This window comes from Amblyomma maculatum, chromosome 3 (assembly GCF_055883805.1).
Source record: "Amblyomma maculatum isolate TAMU_Amacu chromosome 3, ASM5588380v1, whole genome shotgun sequence".
Classification (NCBI taxonomy): Eukaryota; Metazoa; Arthropoda; class Arachnida; order Ixodida; family Ixodidae; genus Amblyomma; species Amblyomma maculatum.
The window spans coordinates 46,545,928-46,570,838 of NC_139346.1; the positions used below are offsets into that span (position 1 = coordinate 46,545,928).

The 24,911-nt window shown below is 49.0% G+C and overlaps 1 protein-coding gene across 2 annotated transcripts in view; it reads left to right on the forward strand.

The window, feature by feature from the left end:
- LOC146194691 (uncharacterized) overlaps positions 1 to 24,911 on the forward strand; it is a 110,170-nt gene that overhangs the window by 47,101 nt on the left and 38,158 nt on the right. For both annotated transcript variants that reach the window (XM_084596098.1, XM_084596096.1), the window contains exons 3-4: positions 6,977 to 7,039; positions 7,737 to 7,811. In XM_084596098.1, the coding sequence (XP_084452224.1) occupies positions 6,977 to 7,039; positions 7,737 to 7,811 (138 nt within the window). The remainder of the gene's footprint in view (positions 1 to 6,976; positions 7,040 to 7,736; positions 7,812 to 24,911) is intronic.

Below are 24,911 nucleotides of genomic sequence, written 5' to 3' on the forward strand. Positions count from 1 at the left end.
GTCTCTGTTCTGCGACAGCAACCTTCCAGCAAATGATGAACACCGTTCTCTCTGGACTGAAGTGGCAAGCGTGCCTAGTGTATCTCGACGATGTCGTCATTTTCGCGGCTAGCTTTGAGGAGCACCTTGACCGGCTGCGAATGGTACTACAGGGGCTGCGTTCAGCCCAACTGACGATAAAACCGCAGAAATGCCATTTCGGATTGCAAGAGCTCCGCTTTCTTGGCCATGTTATTAGTGCTGAGGGCGTGCAACCAGATCCCGAGAAGACTGAGGCTGTGAAAAATTGGGCTTTGTGTCTATTACAGGCGTTTCGCAGAGAATTTTTCAGTGATTGCCGTGCCTCTTACGCATCTTAACCGAGACAATGTATCTTTTGAGTGGCAAGAGGATTAAGAGGATGCTTTCAACAAGCTTCAGCGACTGCAGGCTGCCCAAATACTTGCCCATTTTGACGAAAACGCTGCTACGGATATTCATACTGATGCCACTAATTTTGGACTCCGTGCCGTTCTGATTTAGGGGCGAAATGGCACTGAGAAAGTTATCGCTTACGCAAGTCTCTCTCTTCCAAAAGTAGAGGCAAACTATACTCAACCACGGAAAAGGAATGTCTAGCGGTAGTTTAGGCGATAACTAAGTTCCAACCCCATCTTTACGGCACACCTTTTAGGGCTGTGAGCGACCACAATTCGTTATGCTGGCTAGACAACCTCAAAGACCCCTCTGGAGCGCTTGCAAGGTGGAGCCTCCGTCTCCAAGAGTACGACATTACGGTTGTATACAAGTGCGGCCGTAAGCACAACGACGCCGATTGCTTGTCGCTTGCACCAGTTGATACTGCCCCTCCCGTTAGCGAAGACGACGACTTCCCGTTTCTTGCTCTAGTCACGACCACCGACATGGTCCAGCGTCAACGGGTTGACCCCGGTTCACGCCCGCTAATTGAGCATCTCTAAGGTCTTGATGTAGCTGTTCCACGTGCTTTCGCACGAGGTTTATCCTCCTACAGCATTCGCAATCGAGTCCTATATAAGAGAAACTTTCAGCACAACAAGCAAACCTTTCTTGTCGTTGTGCCGTCCGACCTCCGGCCAAAAATCTAGCACTCATGCCACGATGAGCCTTCGGCTGGTTGTTTAGGAGTCACGCCAACATTAGCACGCATTCGACAAAAGTACTATTGGCCGCCTAAGTTGCTGCCTTCAGTCCAGCACTACGTGAGAACATGCCGAGATTGCCAGCGCGAAAAGACACCTCCGCTGAAGCCTACAGGGCTCCTTCAGCCGATACCTCCGCCAACAGCCCCTTTCCAGCAAGTGGGTATGGACCTTCTGGGCTTTTTCCCAACGTCCGCATCAGGGCACGGGTGGATAGAAGTGGCGACGGACTACTTAACGCGATATGCCGAGACACAGGCACTTTCCCCTGCAACTGCTGCAGAAGTAGCCCACGTTTTTCTTAAGACCATCGTACTGCGCCACGGTTCCCCATCGGGTATTATTACTGACCGCGGTACAGCCTTTACGGCAGAACTAATGCAGGCTCTCTTCAGTCTTACCCGCACAAGTCATTGTAGGACTACTGCTTACCATCCGCAAACAAACGGACTTAACGCCTCAAAAGAACTCTTGTAGACATGATTTCCATGTACGTCGACGTCAAACATCGCACGTGGGATGAAGTCCTTCCGTATGCAACTTTTGCATACAATACGGCTGAACAGGAGACGGCCCATCTTACGCCATTCCAGCTAGTCTACGGTCGTCCCGTCACCACAATGTTGGATGTTATGCTACCGGCGACGATATGCCACCAACGCCCATGCGGACGTCGACATATTTTTGCAGCGGGCCGAAGAAGCGCGCCAACTCGCACGGTGCCGTATTAAAAATCAACAACACCGCGGTCGGTACAACCTCCGACACCGAGACGTTCACTACCAGCCTGGCGATCTTGTATGGGTGTGGACACTAGTGCGCCGTCGAGGGCTCTCTGAGAAGCTACTTCGCCGTTACTTTGGGCTATATGAGATCATTGGACGTCTTAGTGACGTGACCTAGGAAGTTGTTCCTCGGGGTCAACGGCATCCAATACGGCGGCGCTCAAGTGCTGAAACTGTTCATGTAGTGCGGATGAAACCGTATTATGAGAGGCAGTGACCTTTTGCGCGTGTGGAGCTTTGTGTTCCCTGCTTCTCTTGTGTGCATATAGCTTGAGGACACTCCCAGCGTCGAGTCGCCGCTTTCGAAGAGAGCGGAGGCTGGGGGGGGGGGGGATGCCCCGTGCCTCTCGGAACCGAGAAAGAAGAGAACGCAACTGAGTGCAGTGTGTGGAACTGATTGGTTCAGTGTTCGCTGCCTTCTACTCGTTCCAAAATGGTGACCAGTTTTCCTAGCACGATATCCCCTGTCATTCAACAAATCTACAGTTGCCTGATCCTCTCCAGCTGCTTTCCCCCTTTTCATACTTTCTAACGCTTTCTTAACTTCGTCCTTCGCCGCTGGTGGAACGTCTGACTGGTTTTCCCGACCGCCAATCTCATTACGGTCCTGACTACTTTGGCTACTGTAGAGATCAGTATAGATTTCCTCGGCTGCTTTGATTATCTCCATATTCATGATGACACTGCCCGCCTTGTCCTTTAGCGCATGCGTCTAATTTTCGTCTATGCCCAATTTCTTCTTCGCTCCTTTAAGGCTTCCTCCGTTCTTTACAGCGTGCTCAATTTCCTCAGTGTTATACTTCCTCATACCGGCCGCTTTGCGCTTATGTATTAGGTTTCATATCTGCTAATTTTATCTGGTCTGTTGGATTGGAAGCTTTCATACTTGAGCGTTTCTTAATCAAATGTTTCGTCTCCTTAGACAGCTTACCAGTATCCTCTTTAACTATCCTACCGCCTACTTCTGCAGTGCACCTAGTAATGATATGCCTGAAATTATTGTTCATTGCTTCTAGGCTAATGTCGTCATATTCAGTTAGAACAGAAATCTATTCTGTGGCGAGATCCTGAACTCACCTGCCCTCCACCTTCCCGCTAATTCGTTGATGGACTTCTTTGTTTCTAATCTGTTTCTTTCCCTCTTCGGATTTAGACAAATTCAAGACCTTACATGCGGTCACTGCATCGCACTTTCCCGGTTACCTCTACATCCTGTATATTGGTAGGGTTAGTACGCAGACAATTTCGTTTTTAGTTTCCCTGTTTGAACGTTTCCATGTCCACTTTCGGTTCTTCCGCTTTCAGAAGAAGGTGCTCATGATTCGTAAGTAATTGCGCTCTGCAAAACTCAAATAGTAACTCCCCGCTCCTATTCCTAGAGCCAATACCATAGTCACCCACCTGCTTCTTTCCTACATTGGCATTGAAGTCACATATTCGTAAGTATACTGCGTCTTTCCTTTACGCATTGCCGATACTACGCCTCCGAGAAGCTTTCAACTGCCTGGTCATCATGACTACATGTAGGTGCGTAGGCCTGCAAGCCTTCGGTGTATATCGCTTATTAGGCTTAATTACAATGCCTGCCACCCACCTATTGCTGCTATAGAGTTCATCTGTAATACCAGCTATATATAGTTAATATATATATTAACGAAACCTGCTGCTTATTCTCGCCTCTCCGGTAAACCTGGATAACACAGTACATGCCCATCCTTCAGTACAGTATATGCCTCATTCGGCCTCCTAACCTCACTAAGCCCTATGACATCCCATTTCATACCCCCTAGTTCCTCTAACAGCACTGCTAAACTAGCTTCACTATCTAGGGTTCTAGCAGTAAACGTTGCCAGTATCAGTTTTCAATGGCGGCCTGTTCAGCGGAGCCAGGAATACTTAGTACCCCCTGCTGCGTCACAGGTCTGACCGCCGCCCTGGTCAGTCGTTCCGCAGCCGCTCGTGACTGAGGGCCGGGGTTGTATAGGACTAATCATGGGTGGTTGCGGCCAATTACTGCACCAGGGTGGCCAACTCTTGTCCTGGTGAGGGATTGCTTTGCCGGATGTGTTCACCGGCATCAGGTCGTAGCCCAAAGCTGTTTATGCTATTTCATCGACACGCGGATTTTTTTTTCTTCTTCTTTAATCCGGCGGCACCGGGATTCGAACCATGGTCCTTTTAGATGCGAGGCGAATGTTATACTTTTACGCCACCGCCGCACCGCTCAAGCCTGGTTTATAAATGTAGCGATGAGTGGATTTGCTTCTGTATTATTGTTTCCGTGGAGATTATTAGGACGCAGGTATTTTATGACGAAATAATTTTTTACGCATTTATCTTGCCTGATTTATATGACATACCAAATGGGACTGAAGGTTGGTTATCGCACCAAATATATTTGCCTGGTACAGCTCGAATTCGAGGACAAGCACTTTTACGCCCGCAGCACTGTGCTCGTCGGCTGTAGTTCATCTGATGATAGTTTCCGATAGACTGAAAACGGCAAAATGCTGGCTTGTGATCCCGTGTCTATCTTGAAGGAAATTCCCTGACCATTAACTTCGGCATTTACAGTACACTCATTGGTTTTTCAACCTTTACTGCAGACATCTAGGTCATCAAAGTCGATGTCTTGAAGTTTTTTGACTTCACTCACTTCTCTCGAGCTTCTACAGCATATAGCGAAGTGATCAACCCCTTGGCACACATAACATTTTTTTCCCAAATGCTGGGCACTGCTTCGGTCTGTGCTTGCGGTTACACCGCCTGCACTGCAACTGTTCCCCGCGGATCTTGCTCTCGTTTGTGCGCCTTGAAATGGCATCGACGCAGCCGTCTACTTTGCGCCACACCTCATTCTGTTGGGCAACTGACTCTGCAATTTTACACATATCCTCCGCTTTCAATAACGTCAGTCCTTTCTCACGAAGCATCTTCTCCCGTAGCTTAGCATTGTTGGTACCAAAGACAATTTGGTCCCTTACCAGTGAGTATTGTGATGCTCCAAAGTTGCACTGCGAGGATTGTTTCTTTACGTCCCGTAGAAAGTTTTCAAACGGTTCTTCTTCCGCTTGGGTCCTCGTGAGAAGCAGGTATCTTTCATGCACTTCCTTGTTCACTTCTGTGCAGTAGGCATCAAACTTCTGCATTAAGGTCTTGTAATCATCCTTGCTCTCGTCCGGCTCGAACTTGAAATTGTTGAATACGTCAAGCGCCTCGTCACCCGCGATGCTCAGCACGAGTGCGGCTTTCGAGGCCTCACTTTTTGGCCTCCGATGCTTGCAGGAAGAGCTCAAACTTTTGCTTGAAACGCTTCCACGATGCCGAGACGTTCTCTGCTAGACGCAGGGGCTCCGGTGCCTGCAGCCGTTCCATGCTTAGTGCTCCACCGCTGCCGAAGCTAGAGCGTCGTAGCCACTTCTGACACCATGTATCCGAGCCGCGAAGGACGTGACAACGCCATGATAGCCAGAACAAGAAGAACGCAGGCTTATTAGGAAGTGTTGCCTTTATCGCCGACCAAGTGATTACGGGCCGACCACAACGCGCATTGTCATGCATGCGCCTGATACACGCCGCTTTAGCTCTTGTCATAGTGGTATTATGCCTAGTTACTTTTTTGTGCGCACTATTAGAAACAAATTCGTTGAAAACGTTCTTTAATTTTACTCCTTTTCTTCTTACTGCCACAATGTCCTTTCCATCAGCGCCCTCCTGCGTCCTTACTCTAGAAAGGAGAATTAAAAACGGGTTCTCAGACAGTCAGAATAAATATATAAATATACAAACGCTACACAGGGCCTTTGAAGTTTTTATCTTGGCTTCAGTCTATCAGGAAAGAAGTGGAACGAACCTTTTTCGCCGTCCAGGCGATCAGGGATTGTCTTTGTCGGGATTATAATTGCGCCGTGTTGTTAACCGTTTCTTTTTCTCACGAAATATAAAGAATCCTCTCCTACATATCGTTTGTCAATTACAATTGGCAGTAGCTTTGCCAGTGTTCGGTGTATCAATTGCTTGTCACGTGGTTTCCCCCCCCCCCCCTGGAATTAGGTAAAAGAAAACTGTTTTCATGTGCACGATTCTCAATCAAATATTTAACCAATGTGATCAGAAAACGACTCCACAAAGGTCTTATTGAAATAGGTTTGCCTGTTCCGGTGTACCTGCCATCATACTAGAGAAAATAATATAGAAAAAATAAAAGGCTGATTGATTGATTGATTGATTGATTGATTGATTGATTGATTGATTGATTGATTGATTGATTGATTGATTGATTGATTGATTGATTGATTGATTGATTGATTGATATTCTTCTGGGCCCGGGGGTAAATGTATTGAAACGTATAAACAGAATATCTGTGAAGCTTCTCTCCAAGCATTCTTTTTAAATGCATTTAGGGGTTCTGCCCCAAAGACATGCATGGCGGAAAAATAAATCGTTGTGCCGTGCCATGTGACTTGCATTTTTTGTAGAAAGCCGGAGACTTTTGAACGTATGTTTATAGATTTTTGGAATGGAGTTTCTTTCAAAATTTCCTGCGGTGAAATTTGCACAAATACGTTTTTCTTTTAACCCCCTTGGAAATCGGCTTCCAGCTGAAGGAAGTGATGATGGGGCTCCGTATAACATGATAATGCTATTGGGTTTGCACAGCGTGTGGCAGTGCCAATTCCCCATGCTGATATTTATACCTAACCTGTACGCTTTGGGGTCGTTATACAGATAATTTATGTTTTGAAAACTCAGTCATGTATACCTGGTGAAAATTAGATGTAATGCCTGTAAACCGGCTCACTGTTGTCTAATGGTTCAGCCTGTAGGTTTTTCGAAATGAAAGCAACAATGACAAAACGTCAGCGTGACGCAGTCGTTTGAGCGATCGGCTGAGGAGCGATGATTTCTTCCTTAAATGTCGGTTTGTTCGGAAGCATTTTTGGCCTAAATTCCTTGTCTACACACCTACATGAACCAAGACAGGCTTTCGCACTAAAACTATTCTAATGACGCATTATATTACTTTACAGGAGCTCTGGAAAGTGTGCCTGGGTATCAGGTTATGCTACACCTATGCGGAAGATTACCAGAAAGTAAGAAGCATTTCTGTTTTCTCCTCCCGTGCAGTCTGAAAGATACTAACAACAAATTGGCTTACTTCAGCGGATCTGAGAATATTCAAATGAGCGGCGAATTTATTCCTCAGCTGCATTTACGGAGGCTAAAATATTCACTTGACTTTAAATTGAAGAGCGTGAACGATCTATGCAAAGAGAAATGTAAGCGGTGACGCCAAGAGCCAGGAAGAGATCAGAGTTGATAACGGAAGGAATATTAATGACTGATATTCTAGCTAAGCTCAAAACACTTTAGTCGAAGAGAAAACGTGTAAAGAAGCGCGCAGGTGCCTGAGACACTATGTATTCTTGGATAAAAGTTCTGCTGGAATCGCGAACCTACCACTGAAGAAGCACCGAATTAATTGGAGATGAGCAGAAGAATTGTGTGTGGCTTCCTTAGGGAGAGTCTGATCATTGACGGGCTCAAAATTATCCACACCTCCACAATGTGAGGCAGCCAATGTTCTGAGCACATCTTTCTGCGCAGAGTAGGTGGTAGAACTTCCAAAATGCTTGTCTCAATTCTATACCGGCAAAATTTGAGAAACCAAAAACAGTCATACCAGCAGGAACCTGGGGCCAGCTATTGGAGCTTACACTAATGCTCCAATTTCTCCTACGCCTTTTGCGGGCTGATTAAAGCATGTGTTTCTTTTTTTCCTGGCTATAGGACGCGAAACAGCATCTCGGAGCTATCCGCCAATGCATAATGAAAGCTGTGGAAGCAGCAGATATTCTTTATCCTGTAAGCATTTTATAATCTTTACCTTATTTTGTTTGGGCTTGGAGGGTAGCACAATGTTGCGAATGATACACTTAGCATTGGCCTCTATGAGTGACGGCATTGAGCCTGAACCACGAGCCCTTCTAATATCTGAAAACAGAGAGTTAAAAAGGAAAGAAATAATCTTGTAAAATTCTGTTAACAAAGATAAAAACCTCTGAACATTTTACACAAACCACACAAACTAGACAGAAAGACGAACAGGACGGGTGCTGACTCCAACTATGTTTATAGAAAGCCACATGTTGTATATATATAGCCCGAAGAAGGTAAACGCATGCGCATGTCTTAAATGGAAAGACAGAAAAAAACAACATAGAACACACATTAAAAAAACTTTTTATAATCGTGTATTTTTTTAGTAATCTATGATCACATCATCATAAGGAGGTAGAAGTGGTGCTGACGCACATGCCCCCTCTCTCCTTGTAAAAACGTCTTCTGCCAGTTCGTGAGCTAATCTATCTTTACTCCTAGTTAGAATTTTAATCTCGTCAAGCCGTGGCTCACAGCTTTTTTTTTATTTTTGTCAATACAAGAGCTGCAATGGACGGGTAGGTTTTCGGACGAATCTGATGCGTTCCCTAGCAATCTTTTATGTTCACCAGCCCGCTCGTTGACGCAGCGTCCAGTCTGACCGACGTGCACCTTGCCACATCAAAGGGGGATCTCGTAAAGCACTCCTGTGGCACACCTTACGTAGGGCTTCGAGTGTTCCTTCCCACACCCCGATGATGCCTTTGCAGCGCTGCTAACCTTGGGGTACAGCTTGGTCAATTTGCCGGGGGCGGAGAAGACCATGGAGGCTCCGTACTTGCTGCCAACTCGTTTTAAATTGATTGTGGTACACATTGTGAATATACGGTATCACCAATGTGCGACTGGTTTGGCTTCACTAAAACGTTTCTTTCCGGCGTTGCCCGTTAGGCTTGCCCTTGAGTTTCTGCTGCAATACCTCGGTCACGGCAGCCATTACGTGGTAAGGGAAACCTGCATTACGCACTCTATTCACATCACCCTGGAAGCTCAGCCGCATCATGTGAGAGCACGACTTGAGAAGTGCTGATTCCATAGACAGGGTGGAATTAGCCCTCTTACCAATTTTTGATTGAGCCGAATCATATGGTCAAAAATCTTTTTTGGCCCTAGGAAGGTAGCGCCAGTAAATAGACCGTCCCCCAGCTTAATATTCAGGTCCAATAGAGAAGGCAGTTCTGTACAGGAAGCTCAAATGTGAAAGACAGCCCCTTCCCATGTTATGCGAACATTTTTTCATGGCAGTCTCCTCATAGCAGCCTTGTTATGTCACTTTAAAATCATTAAACAATCGTCTACATATCTAAAAATCTTTAGGACAGTTTCGTCATCAGTCAGTGATGCCAAATGTTGCCAATGGATGCGAGAAAAATATTACATAAAACTGGCGCTACACATGATCTGAAGCAAATGCCCTGGCGTTGTAGAAACCGCCATTTGTCAAACTGGGTGACGGTGGACTTAATATAAAATTCTAAAAGAGACATAAAATCGTAAACGCTCACCCCTGCCTTGTTTACAGTTGTAATAGTAGCACTTTCTTCAATGCATTGTTGAACAGCAAGGAACAGGGCGCCATGAGGTGCAGGGTAAAAAGTAAAAACAAATCTACATCATCTATGGAGAAAGCGTAACCAGACCCTTTTCCCTCTCCAACGTGCGGACTACATCGATAGAATGTTTGGTGGAAAAAGGGTCAGAAACGTGCAAATCCTTCAGGTTCTTAAGTAAAAAGCGGATGACGTGTTGCTGCCAAGTACCTTCTCGCTAACTATGGCCTTAACGGTGTATCTGGTTAATGGGTCTTAACCGCAAAGAAGGCTGACAAATTATTCAAAGGAGAGTCCAAAACAGCTCTTGCCAGGCTCTGCAGCTCCAGGCATTTGCGCAGATCAACTGATTTGCCTTTTATCCTGGTGTCGGACGGTTGGATTTGACGAAGTTCTTCGAAATCGTTTGGTAAGCTGTCTCGTTGTAACGGCCTGAAGGCATGAGAACAAAGTTCCCTTCTTTGTCCGCTTGCAGGAGAATCAAGGCGTTTTCCTAGCAATAAGCGATCACCTTATCATTCAAGGCGTTCACTCTTGGAGTGGTTTTGCTCTTAAATGTGGGTCTTGCTAAACTGTTCACGCCGTCGAGAACGCACCTTTCTTCATTTTATTTTTCTCTGCTTTTCTTGCGACGTGGCAATTGAAAGCCAACAACTCGTGTGCCGGTATGAAAGGCTCAGAGCTATACTTTGGTCCTTTTGCTAAGATGTCCGCGATGTCTTTTGGCACATTCACATTGTCTAGAACCACATGTCCGCTCTTGTTCTGTTCTTTCCTAGCATGCTTTACACCGGTGTGTAGGGTCTTATTCAGAAAGCACCTCCATAATGCTTCTGTAGTCTCGGCCGCTGTAGCGGCAATATTGTTACATTAGGCAGTGCATGCACTGATATGCCCATAAGGAAGGAAGAAAAGAATCTCGTGAATTTTTGAGAAGACGACGTTCAAGCAGTGTTGGCTGGTGCCTGCAGAAACCGCCTGTTTCTTGAAAGCCTTGTCTTCCGTGTCCGCTCTCTGCAATCCCAAGCTGAACTATCTCGTACCACCTTGGTGGAGGCGCTTTCGATCCCCCTTGTCATAGCTCCTCGTATTTCCACGCCAGAAACCTTGATTTGCGCAGTGGACACCATCTCCCTGAGCTCACCCCACCGACTGCCACAGTAAGCATGGCCTCCCAGGACGCAGCGACCGCTATGGAAACTCCAGCTGCCTCTAGGTCTTAACAAAATCCGGCATCCGCCTATTTTTAACGGCGAAGACAAGAAGGATGTTGAAGATTGGCTTGATGAATACGAAAGGTGCAGCAAGAATAACCGGTGGGAGGCTAGCATAATGCTTTCAACATCATCTTCTATCTAGCGAGAATGGCGAAGGCCTGGCTTACCAACCACAAACAGGAGATGCCTACTTGGGACCTCTGCAAACAAAAACTTCAGGACTTGTTCGGCGTGCTAATTGGGCGAGCTCTAGCAGCCGAAAATGACCTGGCTACTCGTGCTCAATCGTCAACCGAATCATACCTCGCCTACATACAAGAAGTCCTGGCCCTGTTTCGAAAGGTGGACACCTTCACGACCGAAGCTGACAAAGTGGGCCATATACTGAAGAGTATCGCTGATGACGCTGAGAGGCCATATACTGAGAGTATCGCTGATACTTCTCTGCAATGATTTTTCTACGGTGGACTCAGTCCTACAAGTCTGTCGCCGTTTCGAACAGGGCAAGCAGCGCCGCATCGTCCATCGGTTTGAGCGCCTTCCCAACGCGGCAACTACATTCTCATGTGACGATCTGTCCACTTTGCAGCAGCCTTCAAGTCAGAATAACCACACTACCATCGTCCGCAGGGAAATCGAGGCCTTGACTCCTGTCACACTTACATTACCTCCTGCACGGGCAACAATAGCTATAATACAGGCTGTTGTCCGCCAAAAATTCGCGAATGTGGGCCTCGTTTCCAATACTACCACGCCATCCCCTGAACCACAGCCAATATCAGTGGTTGCTGTTGCTACCACAACCTCGCCCTACACACCGCGCTACCCTGCCCGCAATCCTGCGGAGTGGCGCGCATCTGACTACAGGCCTATTTGCTTCGTCTGGTGCTGGTGGGGAAACGCTTATTGAATCTTGAGCCTTACTGACTGTTTTGATGGGTCGGCTCGATATCGCGTAGGGTGGTCGGGAGCCTGTGGCTCTCAGCGACTCTTAAAACCCAGCCCACCAGCTCTTTTTGTGTAGCTGGGTCCGAGCTGGACACCGCGATCTCCCATCGCTCTATGTCTGTTTGTTGCATATTGCGGGGTGGCTGGAGCTCAGAGCACATTTCTGTTTTGCTGCTTTGCTCAGTCTGCTTTGAGTGCCCCGCAGAGGGGGCATACAGAGGAGAAAAGGCAGGGGTGGATATGGGCGATGTGTACTGCAGATAGGAAGGTACGGGCCTGGAGTTGGCGCCAAGTCACCTGCTCGAGTTTAGATAGTGATTGGTGTGGGGGCGGATACTGGAGTCGTTGCTCTCTGTAGTGCAGAGTAACTTCGTTATAGGTAACCAAGCGTTCGCGTGCACTGCCTGGGTCTGTAGCTGGCCTTGCTCGGTTGACATGCGCTTGAGCTGTGTTGTGGACAGCTTCATTTCCAGGGTTGCCCTCATGAGCAGGTACCAATAGGAGTTCAACTGATCTGATCAGGGGTTAAACAAAATTGAGAATTTTGAAAGCAGGCGTGTGAATCCTGCCTAGTGCGAAATAGCGGATTGCTGTTTTTGAGTCACTAAAGATTAGTGTGGCAGTGGTTGAGGAGATTGCCAATGCAATTGCAGTTTCTGCCTCTAACAAGGATGCAGCTTTAACCGAACCAGAAACTATAGGGGGAAGTGTTGGAAACTACGCTCAAGGCATAGGCTTCATGAGTAGCATATTCTGCAGCGTCCACATAAACAGCACTGGTATCAGCGCGGTATTGTTTGTGCAGTGCCGGTGGACATTTTGCAAGTGATGGACCGGGTGGACATTTTTCGGGAATGGATGGATTGTTAAAAGAGATTGAATTTCTGTCGGGGTTGAGTGCATGGGTCTGAGGCAGCTTATAGGGTTGAGGCCTAAGGACGAGAGAATATGCCTCCCTGTTGTGGTGGATGATAGGCATTCAACGTGTGCTGTGCAAGTGGCTTCGCTAATCTCATCTAGGGTATTGTGAGCCCCCTTAAGGAGAACGGTCATTCGACGTGTGCCTGGGTAGATTTAGGGCCGTTTTGTAGGCTTGCCTGATTACTGAATTTACTTTTTCTTCCTCCATCGTGGAAAAAAACAAATATGGAAGAGAGTATACCACTCGACTCATAAGACGGCGGAGGTCATGCTCTCGCATCCCTCGGTGACGGTTCGCAATTCGTCTAATCAGTCTCATGGCCTGGTGGACTGTTTCTGAGCCTAGTAATAGCGGCAGTATCCTTGCCGTTGGTCTGAATAATGATGCCCAGTATATGCACCTTATCAACCTCGGGGACTTGTTGGTCATTAGCGTTGACTCTAATATTAGGCGGTGGACCCATGTCTGGGCGGCACAACGAAGGGTTCAAGAGCAACCGTTCTGATGTACTCGGTGAGCAGGTGAGGTTGGTGAAGATAGTGAACCGAATGTTAGTTCTGCCGTTCGCTTGCGAATGAAGGCCGCTACGTAGGAGTGTGTCCTTCCTCCCACTGAAATATCCAAAAGAGTGTCCATAATGGCCGAATGGTGAACATTGTCAAACGCCTTGGTGAAATCCACGGTCAAGATGGCCCTGATGCGTTTAGCGTTCCTGGGGTGTAGGATCTCTTTCGAGATCTGTAACATAACGTCTTGAGTGGAGAGATGGCTGCAGAATCCAATCATAGTAGTGGTGCAGTAATTGGACGCAACCTCCTATGATAAGCTCCATAAAACCCCGGCCCTCAGTCACCAGCGGCTGCGGAACAACTGACCATGGCGGCGGTCAGACCTGTGACGCAGCAGGGGGTGCTAAGAAAGCCTGGCTCCGCTGGACAGGCAGCCATTGGAAACTGACCCTGGCAACGTTTAATGCTAGAACCCTAGCTAGTGAAGCTAGTTTAGCAGTGCTGTTGGAGGAACTAGAGGGCATGAAATGGGATGTCATAGGGCTTAGTGAGGTTAGGAGGCCAAATGAGGCATATGCTGTACTGAAGGATGGGCATGTACTGTGTTATCGAGGTTTACCAGAGAGGCGACAACTAGGAGTAGGTTTCCTTGTCAATAAGTATATAGCGGGTAATATAGATGAATTCTATAGTAATAATGAGAGGGTTGCAGGCATCGTAATTAGGCTTAATAAGCGGTATAAACTGAAGGTTGTACAGGCCTATGCGCCTATATGTAGTTATGATGACCAGGCAGTTGAACTCTTCTATGAAGATGTAGAATCGGCAATGCGAAAAGTGAAGACGCAGTACACTGTACTAATGGACGACTTCAATGCCAAGGTAGGGAAAAAACAGGCAGGAGGCAAGGCAGTAGGTGACTATGGCATTGGGTCTAGGAATAGCAGGGGGAAGTTACTAGTTGAGTTTGCAGAGCACAATAACTTACGAATCATGTATACCTCCTTCAGCAAACGGAAGAACCGGAAATGGACATGGAAAAGTCCTAACGGAGAGACTAAAAATGAAATCGACTTCATAATGTGTTCAACCCCCGCCATCATGCAAGATGTAGAGGTAATCGGGAAAGTGCGATGCAGTGGCCACAGGATGGTGAGGTCCCGAATTAGCCTAAATTTGAAGAAGGAGCGCCACAGATTAGTAAGAAAGAAACCCATCAACGAAATAGCGGTGAGGGGAAGGGCAGAAGAGTTCAGGATCTCACTACAGAATAGGTATTCAGCTCTAACTGAGGATGGCGACATTACCCTAGAGGCAAGGAACAATAATTTCAGAGATATCATTACTGAGTGCGCGGTAGAAGTAGGCGGTAGGATAGTTAGAGAGGATACCGGTAAGCTGTCTAAGGAGACGAAAGATTTGATTAAGAAACGCCAGAGTATGAAAGCTTCCAATCCAACAGACCAGGTCGAATTGGCCGAGATATCAAAGCTAATTAATAAGCGCAAGGTGGTCGATATAAGGAAGTATAACATAGAGAAAATTGAGCATGCTGTAAAGAACGGGGGAAGCCTTAAAGCAGTAAAGGAGAAATTGGGCATAAGCAAAAATCAGATGTATGCGACAAGGGACAAAGTGGGCAACGTCATCACTAATATGGAAAATATAGTCAAAGTAGCCGAGGAGTTTTATACAGATCTCTACAGTAGCAAAAGTAGTGAGGGCTGTAATGAGATTGGCGGTAGGGAAAAACAGACGTTCCACCAGTGACGAAGGACGAGGTCAAGAAAGCACTAGAAACTATGAAAAGGCGGAAATCAGCTGGAGAGAGTCAGATAACTACAGATTTGCTGAAGGACGAGGGGTATATCGGGCTAGAAAAACTGGCCACCCTGTATACGCAGTGCTTCGTGTCATCGACGGTACCGGAACCATGGAAGAATGGAAACATTATCCTTATTCACAAGAAAGGGGACTCTAAGGACCTTAAAAATTACAGACCAATCAGCTTACTGTCTGTTATGCATAAGGTATTTACTAAGGTAATCGCTAATAGAATCAGGACAACCTTAGACTGCAATCAAGCAAAGCATCAAGCAGGGTTTCGGAAACGGTACTCTATTATCGATCATATCCATACCATCAATCAGGTGATAGAAAAATGCTCGGAATATAACCAGCCCTTATACATAGCATTCATTGATTACGAAAAAGCATTTGACTCAGTTGAAGCCCCGGCGGTGATGGAGGCATTGCAAAATCAGGGGGTAGACGAGCCGTACGTGAAAGTGTTGGAAGATATATATAGGGGCTGCACAGCAACCATAGTTATGCATATAGAAAGTAACAAATTTCCCATAAAGAAAGGTGTTAGGCAAGGAGACACAATCTCCGCAGTACTATTCACAGCTTGTTTAGAGGAAGTATTCAGAGACTTGGAATGGGAGCAGTTAGGGATAAGAGTAGATGGAGAATACCTCAGTAATCTGCGATATGCTGATGGCATTGCCTTGCTAAGCAACTCGGGGGATGAACTGCAAATAATGATTGATGACCTAGGCAGGAAAAGTAGAACGGTAGGCTTGAAAATCAATATGCAGAAGACTAAGGTAATGTTCAACAGCCTCGGGAAGGAACAGCAGTTTACATTAGGTAGCGAAATACTGGAAGTAGTAGGTGAATATGTCTACTTAGGACAGGTAGTAACCGCAGATCCGGACCATGAAAAGGAAATAACAAGCAGAATAAGATTGGGATGGAGCGCATTTGGCAAGCACTCGCAGATTATGACTAGCAGCTTACCGGTATCGCTCAAGAGGAAAGTATGCAACAGTTGCATCTTGCCTGTACTCACCTATGGGGCTGAAACGTGGAGTCTAACCAAGAGAGTTCTACTTAAGTTGAGGACAACCCAGAGGGCTATGGAACGAAAAATGTTAGGGGTAACATTAAGAGATAGAAAGCGTGCAGAGTGGGTCAGATAAATAACTCAAGTTACTGACATTCTAGTAGAAATTAAGAAGAAGAAATGGACATGGGCAGGACATGTAGTGCGAAGAGAGGATAACCGATGGTCGCTGAGGGTAACAAACTGGATTCGAAGGGAAGGAAAGCGTAGCAGGGGGCGACAGAAAGTTTGGTGGGCTGATGAGATTAAGAAGTTTTGCAGGGGTCACGTGGATGCAGCTAGCACAGAACCGGGTTAAGTGGAGAAATATGGGAGAGGCCTTCGCCCTGCAGTCGGTATAATCAGGTTGATGATGATGATGATGATGATGATGATGATGATGATGATAGGTCTTGCTCTTGCATATGTACCTGCAAGCGGGCCACAACCACATGTTCAAGACGTTTCTCTAAGCAGGATGGTAAAGAGATGGGTAGGTGATTTTTGAAATCCAAAGGTTTTCCTGGTTTAGGGATGAAGGTGATTTTCGCATGTGTCCATTGCACTGGGAGCATTCCATTTTGCCAGCACTCTTTGAAAAGGTCTGTAATGACCTGTATGGAGTTCTCATCCAGGTTCCTGAGCATTTTGTTAGTTATTTTGTCTGCCCCAGATTCTGATGTCGTTCTGAGCTTGTGCATGGCGGCCCGTACTTCCCATGGCGAAATGTCTTCGTCAAATTTGAGGTTCGGGTTGCCGTGTTTGTCGGGAAGGGGTGTGCGAGTAGTGGTAGATAGGTATTGTTCTTTTAAGGCTTCGAGAAGGGCGTCATCTTGTAGGGGGATTTTTTGGAGGACTCGACTAACGTTTTTCCGCTGGTTGTTCTTGGTGTGATCTGGATCTGGTAGACAACGGAGAAATGTCCACGTATCTTTCAAACCGAGATTCCCGCTCATGCGGTCGCATAACCGACCCTACTGCTGGCGTGCCAACTGTCCTGCGTAGGCTTCAATTTCTTTTGCGAGTGTTGCGATGCGAATCATGAGTGTTCTGTTATGTTTGTTCGCTAACCATCGTTTTTGCAGGCTGGCGTAGGCCTCCCACATGTGCAGGAGGCAGCTGTCTGCGATGTCGGTATCAATATTGAGTGGGATTGTGGAGGTAGCTAATGCGACATCCTGAGAGAGCAATGAGCCATTTGTTGAGATCATCAATGGTTTTGGGAGCTGAATTTCGAATCTGGCGGAATTTATCCCAGTTTACAATTTATATGGGGCGCCGAGTATATCAAGTTAGTGAACTGAGCTGAATTTCTGTATTTACGATGTAGTGGTCGCTCCCGAAGTTGTTGTATGTGTTGCTCCAGCGGCTGTGTGGTATGTTCTTAGTCAAAGTGGGATCTGGACTGGTGTTACTTTGGACACTGTTGCCTATTCTTGTTGGGTGATCTAGATCATTGATTAAGGATAAGCCCTCATTCTGGATGGATGTCCAAAGTGCAGTACCCTTTCTGCAGTTTTTCTTGTAACCCCAACTTGTGTGATTGGCATTGAAGTCACCGACCACTATTAAAGGGTGTCTGCCGCTAATAGAAATGGCTTTCCAGAGGGCTGCTAATAGAAGGGATGCAGGGCTTTTGGGCGGGCTGAATATATTTAGAACGAATAGGCTGCTGACTGTGCGAGTTCTCGGGAGAAGCTCGACTAGGTGGCTGTCTATATCCCTTAATTCTAGGTGGTGGTCCGTAGCCACTAGGTTACGATGGACCAGTGTGGCGACCCGTGGGAGTGTCGTTCCCTCTCGTTCACGCGTGGTGTAGTTACAAAGTTTTGTCTTAGTCTGTGTTTCTTGTAAGGCGATAATGATGGGAGTGTTGGCATTCGAAAGTGTTTGTAGGTGGAGTTCTAAGTTGTCTCGTTTTGCGCGGAAACTCCTACAATTTTACTGCCACACATGTATCTCATTACAGTGTGCAGCCATGTTGTGTTTGGGGTGGGCGCTGGTCGGCTCGTGCTAATCCTGCAATTTCTGGGGGTAAGAGCCCTTTAAAGGCCCACTGTCCACCCTCCGGTCGAAAATATTTTCTTCCCCGGTAACTGTGAGACTTCGCCCCTGGAACGCAAGGCCGCAAAATGTTTTTGAAAAGAGTAACTAGTAACGCAGTTACAGCCACCGCAATCACCCGATTCTGTCATGCCTCTCTCCTTCCGTTCCCTCGCAAAGGTTTTTCACTCTCCTGCCCGAGGTCGTCCAGCCTCCGCAATACAAATTCCCCTTCCTCCTCCGCGTTTGGCGGGAGGAGGGGCGTGGCTCTCCGCGAGCGCGGAAAAAAAACGGTCGAGGGAGCGCGCGATGCTGGATTCAGTCTGGCCGTGGCGAGGGAAAAGCGCGCTGCGAGCTATAGACAGCCATCCTTCTCCCGTCAGTCAGCGAGACGGACCAATGGTCGTCGTTCCCGATACGTACGTCATTATCGGGGCCCGTCGGGCCAGCGCAGGAAGCGGTGAAGCTGGCTTCTCAAAGGAGAGCATGAGGGAGCTTTGAATTGTATTTTCGATGCTTTGCGGCGCGCGTGTCGCTGTAGAATTTTGCACAGACTATCTCCGGTACCTGATCGAAACACTGGGCTCTTTTTCTTAAAAGGGCCTTCCCTGGACAGTGGCCCTTTAAGCTGGGTCTGCATTTGAGCCGTGGTCGCCTCTTGTGCTCCTTGACGCCGCTCGAGCGCTGTTAACCGGTCGAATGTGTTGGTCATCCAGGCTGTGTTGTCTTTTTGCATTGATGCTAAGCTAGCCTGCATGACTTCGATGGCTGCAGTTAAAACAGCCATCGGATCGTTGTCCATAGGGGTATGATTGTTAGCCTCTGTTCGTGCTTTGCGCTTAGGAGAGGGTTGCGAGCAGGTGACGCCGTGCGCGTAGAGAAGGTGGAAGAAGGCGGCAAGGTTATCTGTTTAGGTGTGATAGGTGTTTGGGTGGGGTATGCAGGGGAGCCATGCCTTTGGGGAGGAAGATCGTTTTTGAGAAATATTTGTAACTGTTGTTTGAGCTTCGCGATTTCGAGGCTTTGTCTCGGTAGTTGTGCTCTGAGCTCCGCGTTTTCTCGAGAGAGCGAATGCGATCGCGGTCTCCGGTTCACCTGTTTTTCGGCGGGCTGGGTCCTCTGGCCAGGGAGGGGCAGGAAGGAGGAGGGCGACAAACTCCTGTTGTGGCCTTTTCTTGAGGTGGATCTGGACTTGGATCGGGCATAGCCTTGGCTGAGGCTTTCTTTTTTTTTTGCTGTTCGAGCGGCTCCTGATCCGCAGCCGTGATGGGCGTTCGTTGGCGTTTTGCAGCGCGTTCTGCGATGCAAGTTGTTAGCGTCTGTCTCCGCGTGGTTATCCTCGTTCTTTTTCTTTGGCGGCATTTGGTGCGGGCCGCCGCACACCACGCAGGTGGGTTCGCATTCGTGATTGGTGGGAGGGTTGCTTCGGCCGCAGCGCAGGCACTTGAGTACTTGAGGTGTCGGACATACGTCAGCGCGATGACCCATTTTATAACACGTAGAGCAGGCCTCTACTTTCTTTCTGAAGATTAGACATCAGTACTGTGCCCCTCTGTAGTTAATCCAAAAGGGGACCTTGTCCCCTTCGAACACAATGAAGACTGAGTTAGTCTTGCCGAGGCGTCTGGCTTCTATGATGGGGTGGTCGTTATTGAAGTTGGTAAGGCTGAAGGTGATGTCTTCTTGGGTGTCGTAGTCTGGAATGTTATGAATGATTCCCTTGGCGCAGTGGTAGGGGTCAGCCATGTAGGTGGCTGTTTGGTACGCAACTTCTCCAAACTTTCCAGCTTGGATCTTGGAATATAGAGCAGAGCGTACTTCCGCTGGGGTGCTTATAGTGATGCAATTTTGGTCGTAGTTGAGTCAAACTTGGTCTTTCTGCGTTGCGGTAGTATCAACACCCGCCGTTTTACGTAGGGTATCTAGCACTTGTCCTGGGCTCCAGGCTTTAAGATTTAGACCGCCACGAGGGCATATGATGATTTTAAAGTCTTCCTCCGGAAGGGGTGGCTGCGGTGGCGCCCGTTGAAGTGGTGGCCTACGAACGCGCGCGTTCGGCGGATGGCCTTGAGTAGCGTCCGTTGCCGGCTGTAAAAAAGCTTCTGCGCGAGTTGCTTTTCGCCGACGTAGAGTTCTGTTGGCCTGTATCAAACCTTTGTCTTCGAAGTCTTCTGTAGGCAGCTCCGTCCCTTCCACGACTTGCAAGGCTGCGGCGCCGTGGCTTGTCGGCGCATTGAGTGCCGGCGGTAGGCCTAGCACTGCCGTGGGCCGGCGTAGGCGGCAAAAGGCCGTACAAGGCCGAATAAAGAGTGCGGTTGCCTGTAATTGGGCTCACTCGGTGGCGAGCACCACCACAAAGACGGAGGAGTCTAAATCAGGCAGAGTCTATGCGAAATGACGGTCACTTTGATGAAAATTGCCGGAGCACGTACGACGCAGTGCACGCACTCCTGGCCCCTTAGCGGCCGATCCCCTGCTTCGTCTGCTGTCGGGCTGGCCACACGTCCCGCTATTGCCGCAGCCACCCCGCTACCCCTTCTCTACCTTATTACAGCCCTGTCCACCATCACTATTATGCACCACGGCGCGTTTCTGTCACTCCAATACAGCATCGTACCGAGAACACTGGGCGTCGTCCTAGCCGTTCGCCATCGCCACAAGACCACCGTTCCCGATCATCTACTCCTTGCCGCAGCTTTTCCACAGCGTACCAAGGCCCCTACTCGGGAAACTAGGCAACCCAGCGCCCGGAAGTGATGTTGCGTTACCAACACAGACGGCCAGCTGCGTTTCGAGCATCGCACCACGCCGCAACCTGATCAATGTCCTCGTAGAAGTCCCTGTGCCTGCTCTCACTGACACTGGAGCCCATATTTCAGTCTTTAGTTCATCGTTCCGCCAGCGCCTCAAAAAAGTTCTTACGCCCGCTAACACCTCTACAGTTTGTGTTGCTGATGGAAACACTGCTACCATCATCGGAATGTGTACTGCGCCCGTTAACATCGCCGGCCACCATATCCCTGCGCTCTTCGCCGTCCTTGCTGCTTGTCCTCAAGACATCATTTGGGGCCGAGAATATTTAACAGCCCAGCTCGCATTGACTGTTCCTCTGGACTTCTGCCCTAGCCCTGCCTCACTGTGTTCACGACCCTAGTGCTGACCATTCCCATCCTCGCCTCCGCTCCAGTACATCTACTCGCCTACATTCCGAGGCTGCAGTGTACGTGCCCATGTCACCTTTTCCTTCCCTTCCTGACGGCAACTACGTTGTTAACCTCACCACCGACGTCACTCTGCAGCGCAACATCGTCCTACCTCATAACATTGTACACGTCGAGAATAACCTCACCTACATTCCCATACTCAACTTCAGTGTGTCTTCGCAATTTCTCTCTGAGGGCATTTTCCTTGCCGAGCTGTCACCTTTGCCCATATTTACTATTTCTGCAGTGCTGTCCGACCGTCACGCTGAGGTACCTGCACAACCTGTCCCGTCACATAGTCCGGAGGATCGCATCTCAGCCATGGTTGCCTCTGACCTGCGTCCTGAATATGACAGTGCCCTTGCCGGCCTTTTGCGGTCATACAGCGACATTTGTGATTTCGGTCACGGATCCCTGGGCCAAACGTCCGTCGTCACACATCGCAAGATACTGGAGATGCCCTCCCTGTTCACCGACGGCCTTACAGAGTTGCTCTTTCCAAACACCGGATCATCCATGATAAAGTGAAGATGTTGGCCAGCAACATTATTGAGCCGTCAAAGCCCCTGGGCGCCTCCGGTGGTACTCGTCAAAAGAAAGACAACAGCTGGAGCTTTTGCGTAGATTGTCTACACGTAAACAAGATACCAAAGAAAGACGTGTATCCTCTTCCTAGGATCGATGACGCCCTAGACTGCCTGCATGGTGCCAACTACTTCACCTTGATAGATCTCCGTTCGGGATACTGGCAGATCTCTGTTGACGAAAGAGATCGCGGAAAGTGCTTTTGTCACCCCGGATGGCCTCTATCAATTCAAGGTGATGCCTTTCGGCTTATGTAATGCCCCTGCGACCTTTGAGCGCTTGATGGACTCGTTACTACGCGGGTTCAAATGCACTACATGTCTGTGCTACCTGGATGACATCATCGTACTTTCATCAACATTTGAGGGCCACGTCTGTTTCGGCTATTCTTTGCGTTTTCCGACGAACTGGCCTTCAGTTGAACTACAAGAAGTTTATCTTTGGCCGCCGGGAACTCAAGGTCTTAGGACATTTGGTCAACATCCATGGCATCCAGCCGGACCCCGACAAAAGTCGCGCTGTAAGTAGTTTTCCTATACCGAAATCTAGCAGCGACGTGCGTAGCTTCCTCTGACTTTGCTCATATTTCCGGCGATTTGTACCAAACTTCGGCGAAATCGCCCGCCCATTCACGCAGCTTCTGAAAAAAGAGGTCTTCTTTTCCTGAGGCCACGAACAATCGGCCGCCTTCGTCGCTCTTATTGCCCACCCCACCGGTCCGCCAGTGTTGGCTCACTTCAATTCGTGATCGCCCACAGAGGTACGCACCGACGCAAGCGGTCATGGAATTGGTGCCGTTCTCGCGCAACGTCAGCTTTGTTCCCGTCGCGTCATCGCCTATGCCAGCCGACTCCCCTCTGTGGCCGAACAGAATTATTTCATCTATAAATGTGAGTGCTTAGCCCTAGTCTGCGCCATTGAGAAGTTTCACCCTTACTTGTATGGACGACAATTCACAGTATTCACTGACCACCATGCGTTGTGTTACCTTTCTGCACTCAAAGGCCCCACTGGCCGCCTAAAACGTTGGGCCTTGCGCCTTCAGGAGTACAATTTTACAGTAGTTTATAAGTTTGGCCAGTTGCGTCGAGACGCCGATTGTCAGTCCTGTCATCCAGTCGACCCGCCAAGCTAAGCTGAATGTGACAATGACGCATGCGTGCTCTCTATACCTAGCATTTCCAACATTCGCCGTGACCTACGACAGGACCCTCCGCTTCGCGATTTTAACAATCGCCTCAGCGCCGATCGCCATGACCCTTCCCTTAGTTTGTGCTTCACGACGGCACCTTATACCGGCACAGTATGCGATCTGATGGCCCCGACCTTCTACTAGTAGTCGCTCAGCACCTACGCACAGCCGTCCTTGAACAGCTTCACGACGTTCCCACAGCGGGTCATCTAGGCGTCTCTCGCACATACGACAGTGTGCGCCATCGGTTCTTTTGGCCAGGCCTATACCGCGCAGTCCGTCGCTTCGTGGCTGCTTGTGACCACTGTCAACGCCTGAAAAAGCCATCAGTTTTACCAGCTGGACTTCTGCAGCCGATCGACATCCATATAGACCCCTTTTCTCGAGTGGGTCTGGATAGTCTAGGACCTTTCCCCCAGTTTTCATTGGGCAACATATAGATGCGGTGGTCACCGATTACACCACACGTTACGCGGTCACACGAACAATACCAACCAGTTGTGCTACTGATGTCGGTGCTTTCCTCCTCAACGACATTATACTCGTCCATGGAGCACCTCGTCAACTGCTCACCGACCGTGTCCGTTGCTTTCTTGGGCCTATAGTTAAAGAGATCCTACTGTTGTGCAACGTTCGTCATTATTTCCCGACTGCCTACCATCCACAGACGAACGGGCTTACCGAACGCCTTAACCGGACACTCAGTGACATGCTGTCTATGCACGTTTCTGATGAGCAACGCGACTGGGATATAACGCTTCTATTTGTGACATTTGCATACAATTCGTCACAACACTGCCGGCTACTACCCCTTCGGCTACTCCCCTACTGGCTACTCCCCCAACGCAGAGGGCTATGGAAGGAAAAATGGTAGGGATAACGTTGTGGGGATTCTCACGGGGCTGCGGCTCCGCTCTGAGAACCGAGGCCACACCGCTAGCTCTGGCCACAGCAGTGGCCGTGAAGAACGTCACACCGAGGCAAGCATAGCCAGCGGGCCAAGTTGTTTATTGGGAACGCCCAATGTTCTTCCTCGGTGTCATAGCAGCATCTGCGCGCTACGGCGTCGCGGTGTCGTCTCCCTGGGAGTCTGGTTGCTGTCCGCTGAGATGAGAGGGGAGGGGAAGTAGCGGCCGTTCTCTCACCCCTGCGCTCTCCGCCACAGCACCGGAGGAAAGAGGCCAAAAGGAGAAAGATGAGGACTCCCCGAGAGAGAGAGAGGGTGTTCGCCGCGTCGTGCGGGCGAGGGAAATGTTGAATTCCCACACCCTTCTTCCCTTAATCATGACATCTACCTGGGCGCCGTTTTCCCCTTTGAAGCTGCACGGCTGATCCCTCAGCAGGTCCATGTCGCAGGACAGGCGGCCAAAGCAGGAACGGCCGCCCCCGCGTCGGGCTGGCCCCGCAGGCCGCACAAATCCCTGCCGCTGCCGTCAAGGGGATGAAGAGGGGGCGAAGTCCGCTGACCCGCCATCCGGTCGCGTGCCGCCGGCACACCCGCAGTGCGCTGATCGCCTACGACCGCGCCGACTCCCCGCAAGTCGTAAATCAGGGCAGCAGGCTCTGTCCCTCCGCGTACAGGAACCACTCCGGCCTGCATATCTACGCGGGCCGGATTCTCCTGTTCGAGCTCGGATGCGAGCTGCTCCATGAACGAGCTCGAATTCGAGGAGTTCCCTCCGAGCACCCAGGGAGAGCAGACGTCTTTTCGAGAGCTCCGGTGGCTCGCCCCGCAAACCTCGACCCGACGCCCCAAGCGGGGTCCCAGTTCGCGGAAAACCGTCTGCGTCTGGCCGCGCGCTGCAGCGGCTCTGAAGACGGTCCCCCCGGAAGACTGACGACACGCACCCGGCCCGGCGAGCCCCGCTTGCCCGGCTGCGACGGCCCCCTCCGCCAGCGAGCTCCCGTGAATATGCACGTACAAGTCGAAGGTGAGACCCTCGATAGAGGAGATTTCAATCCGAATGAA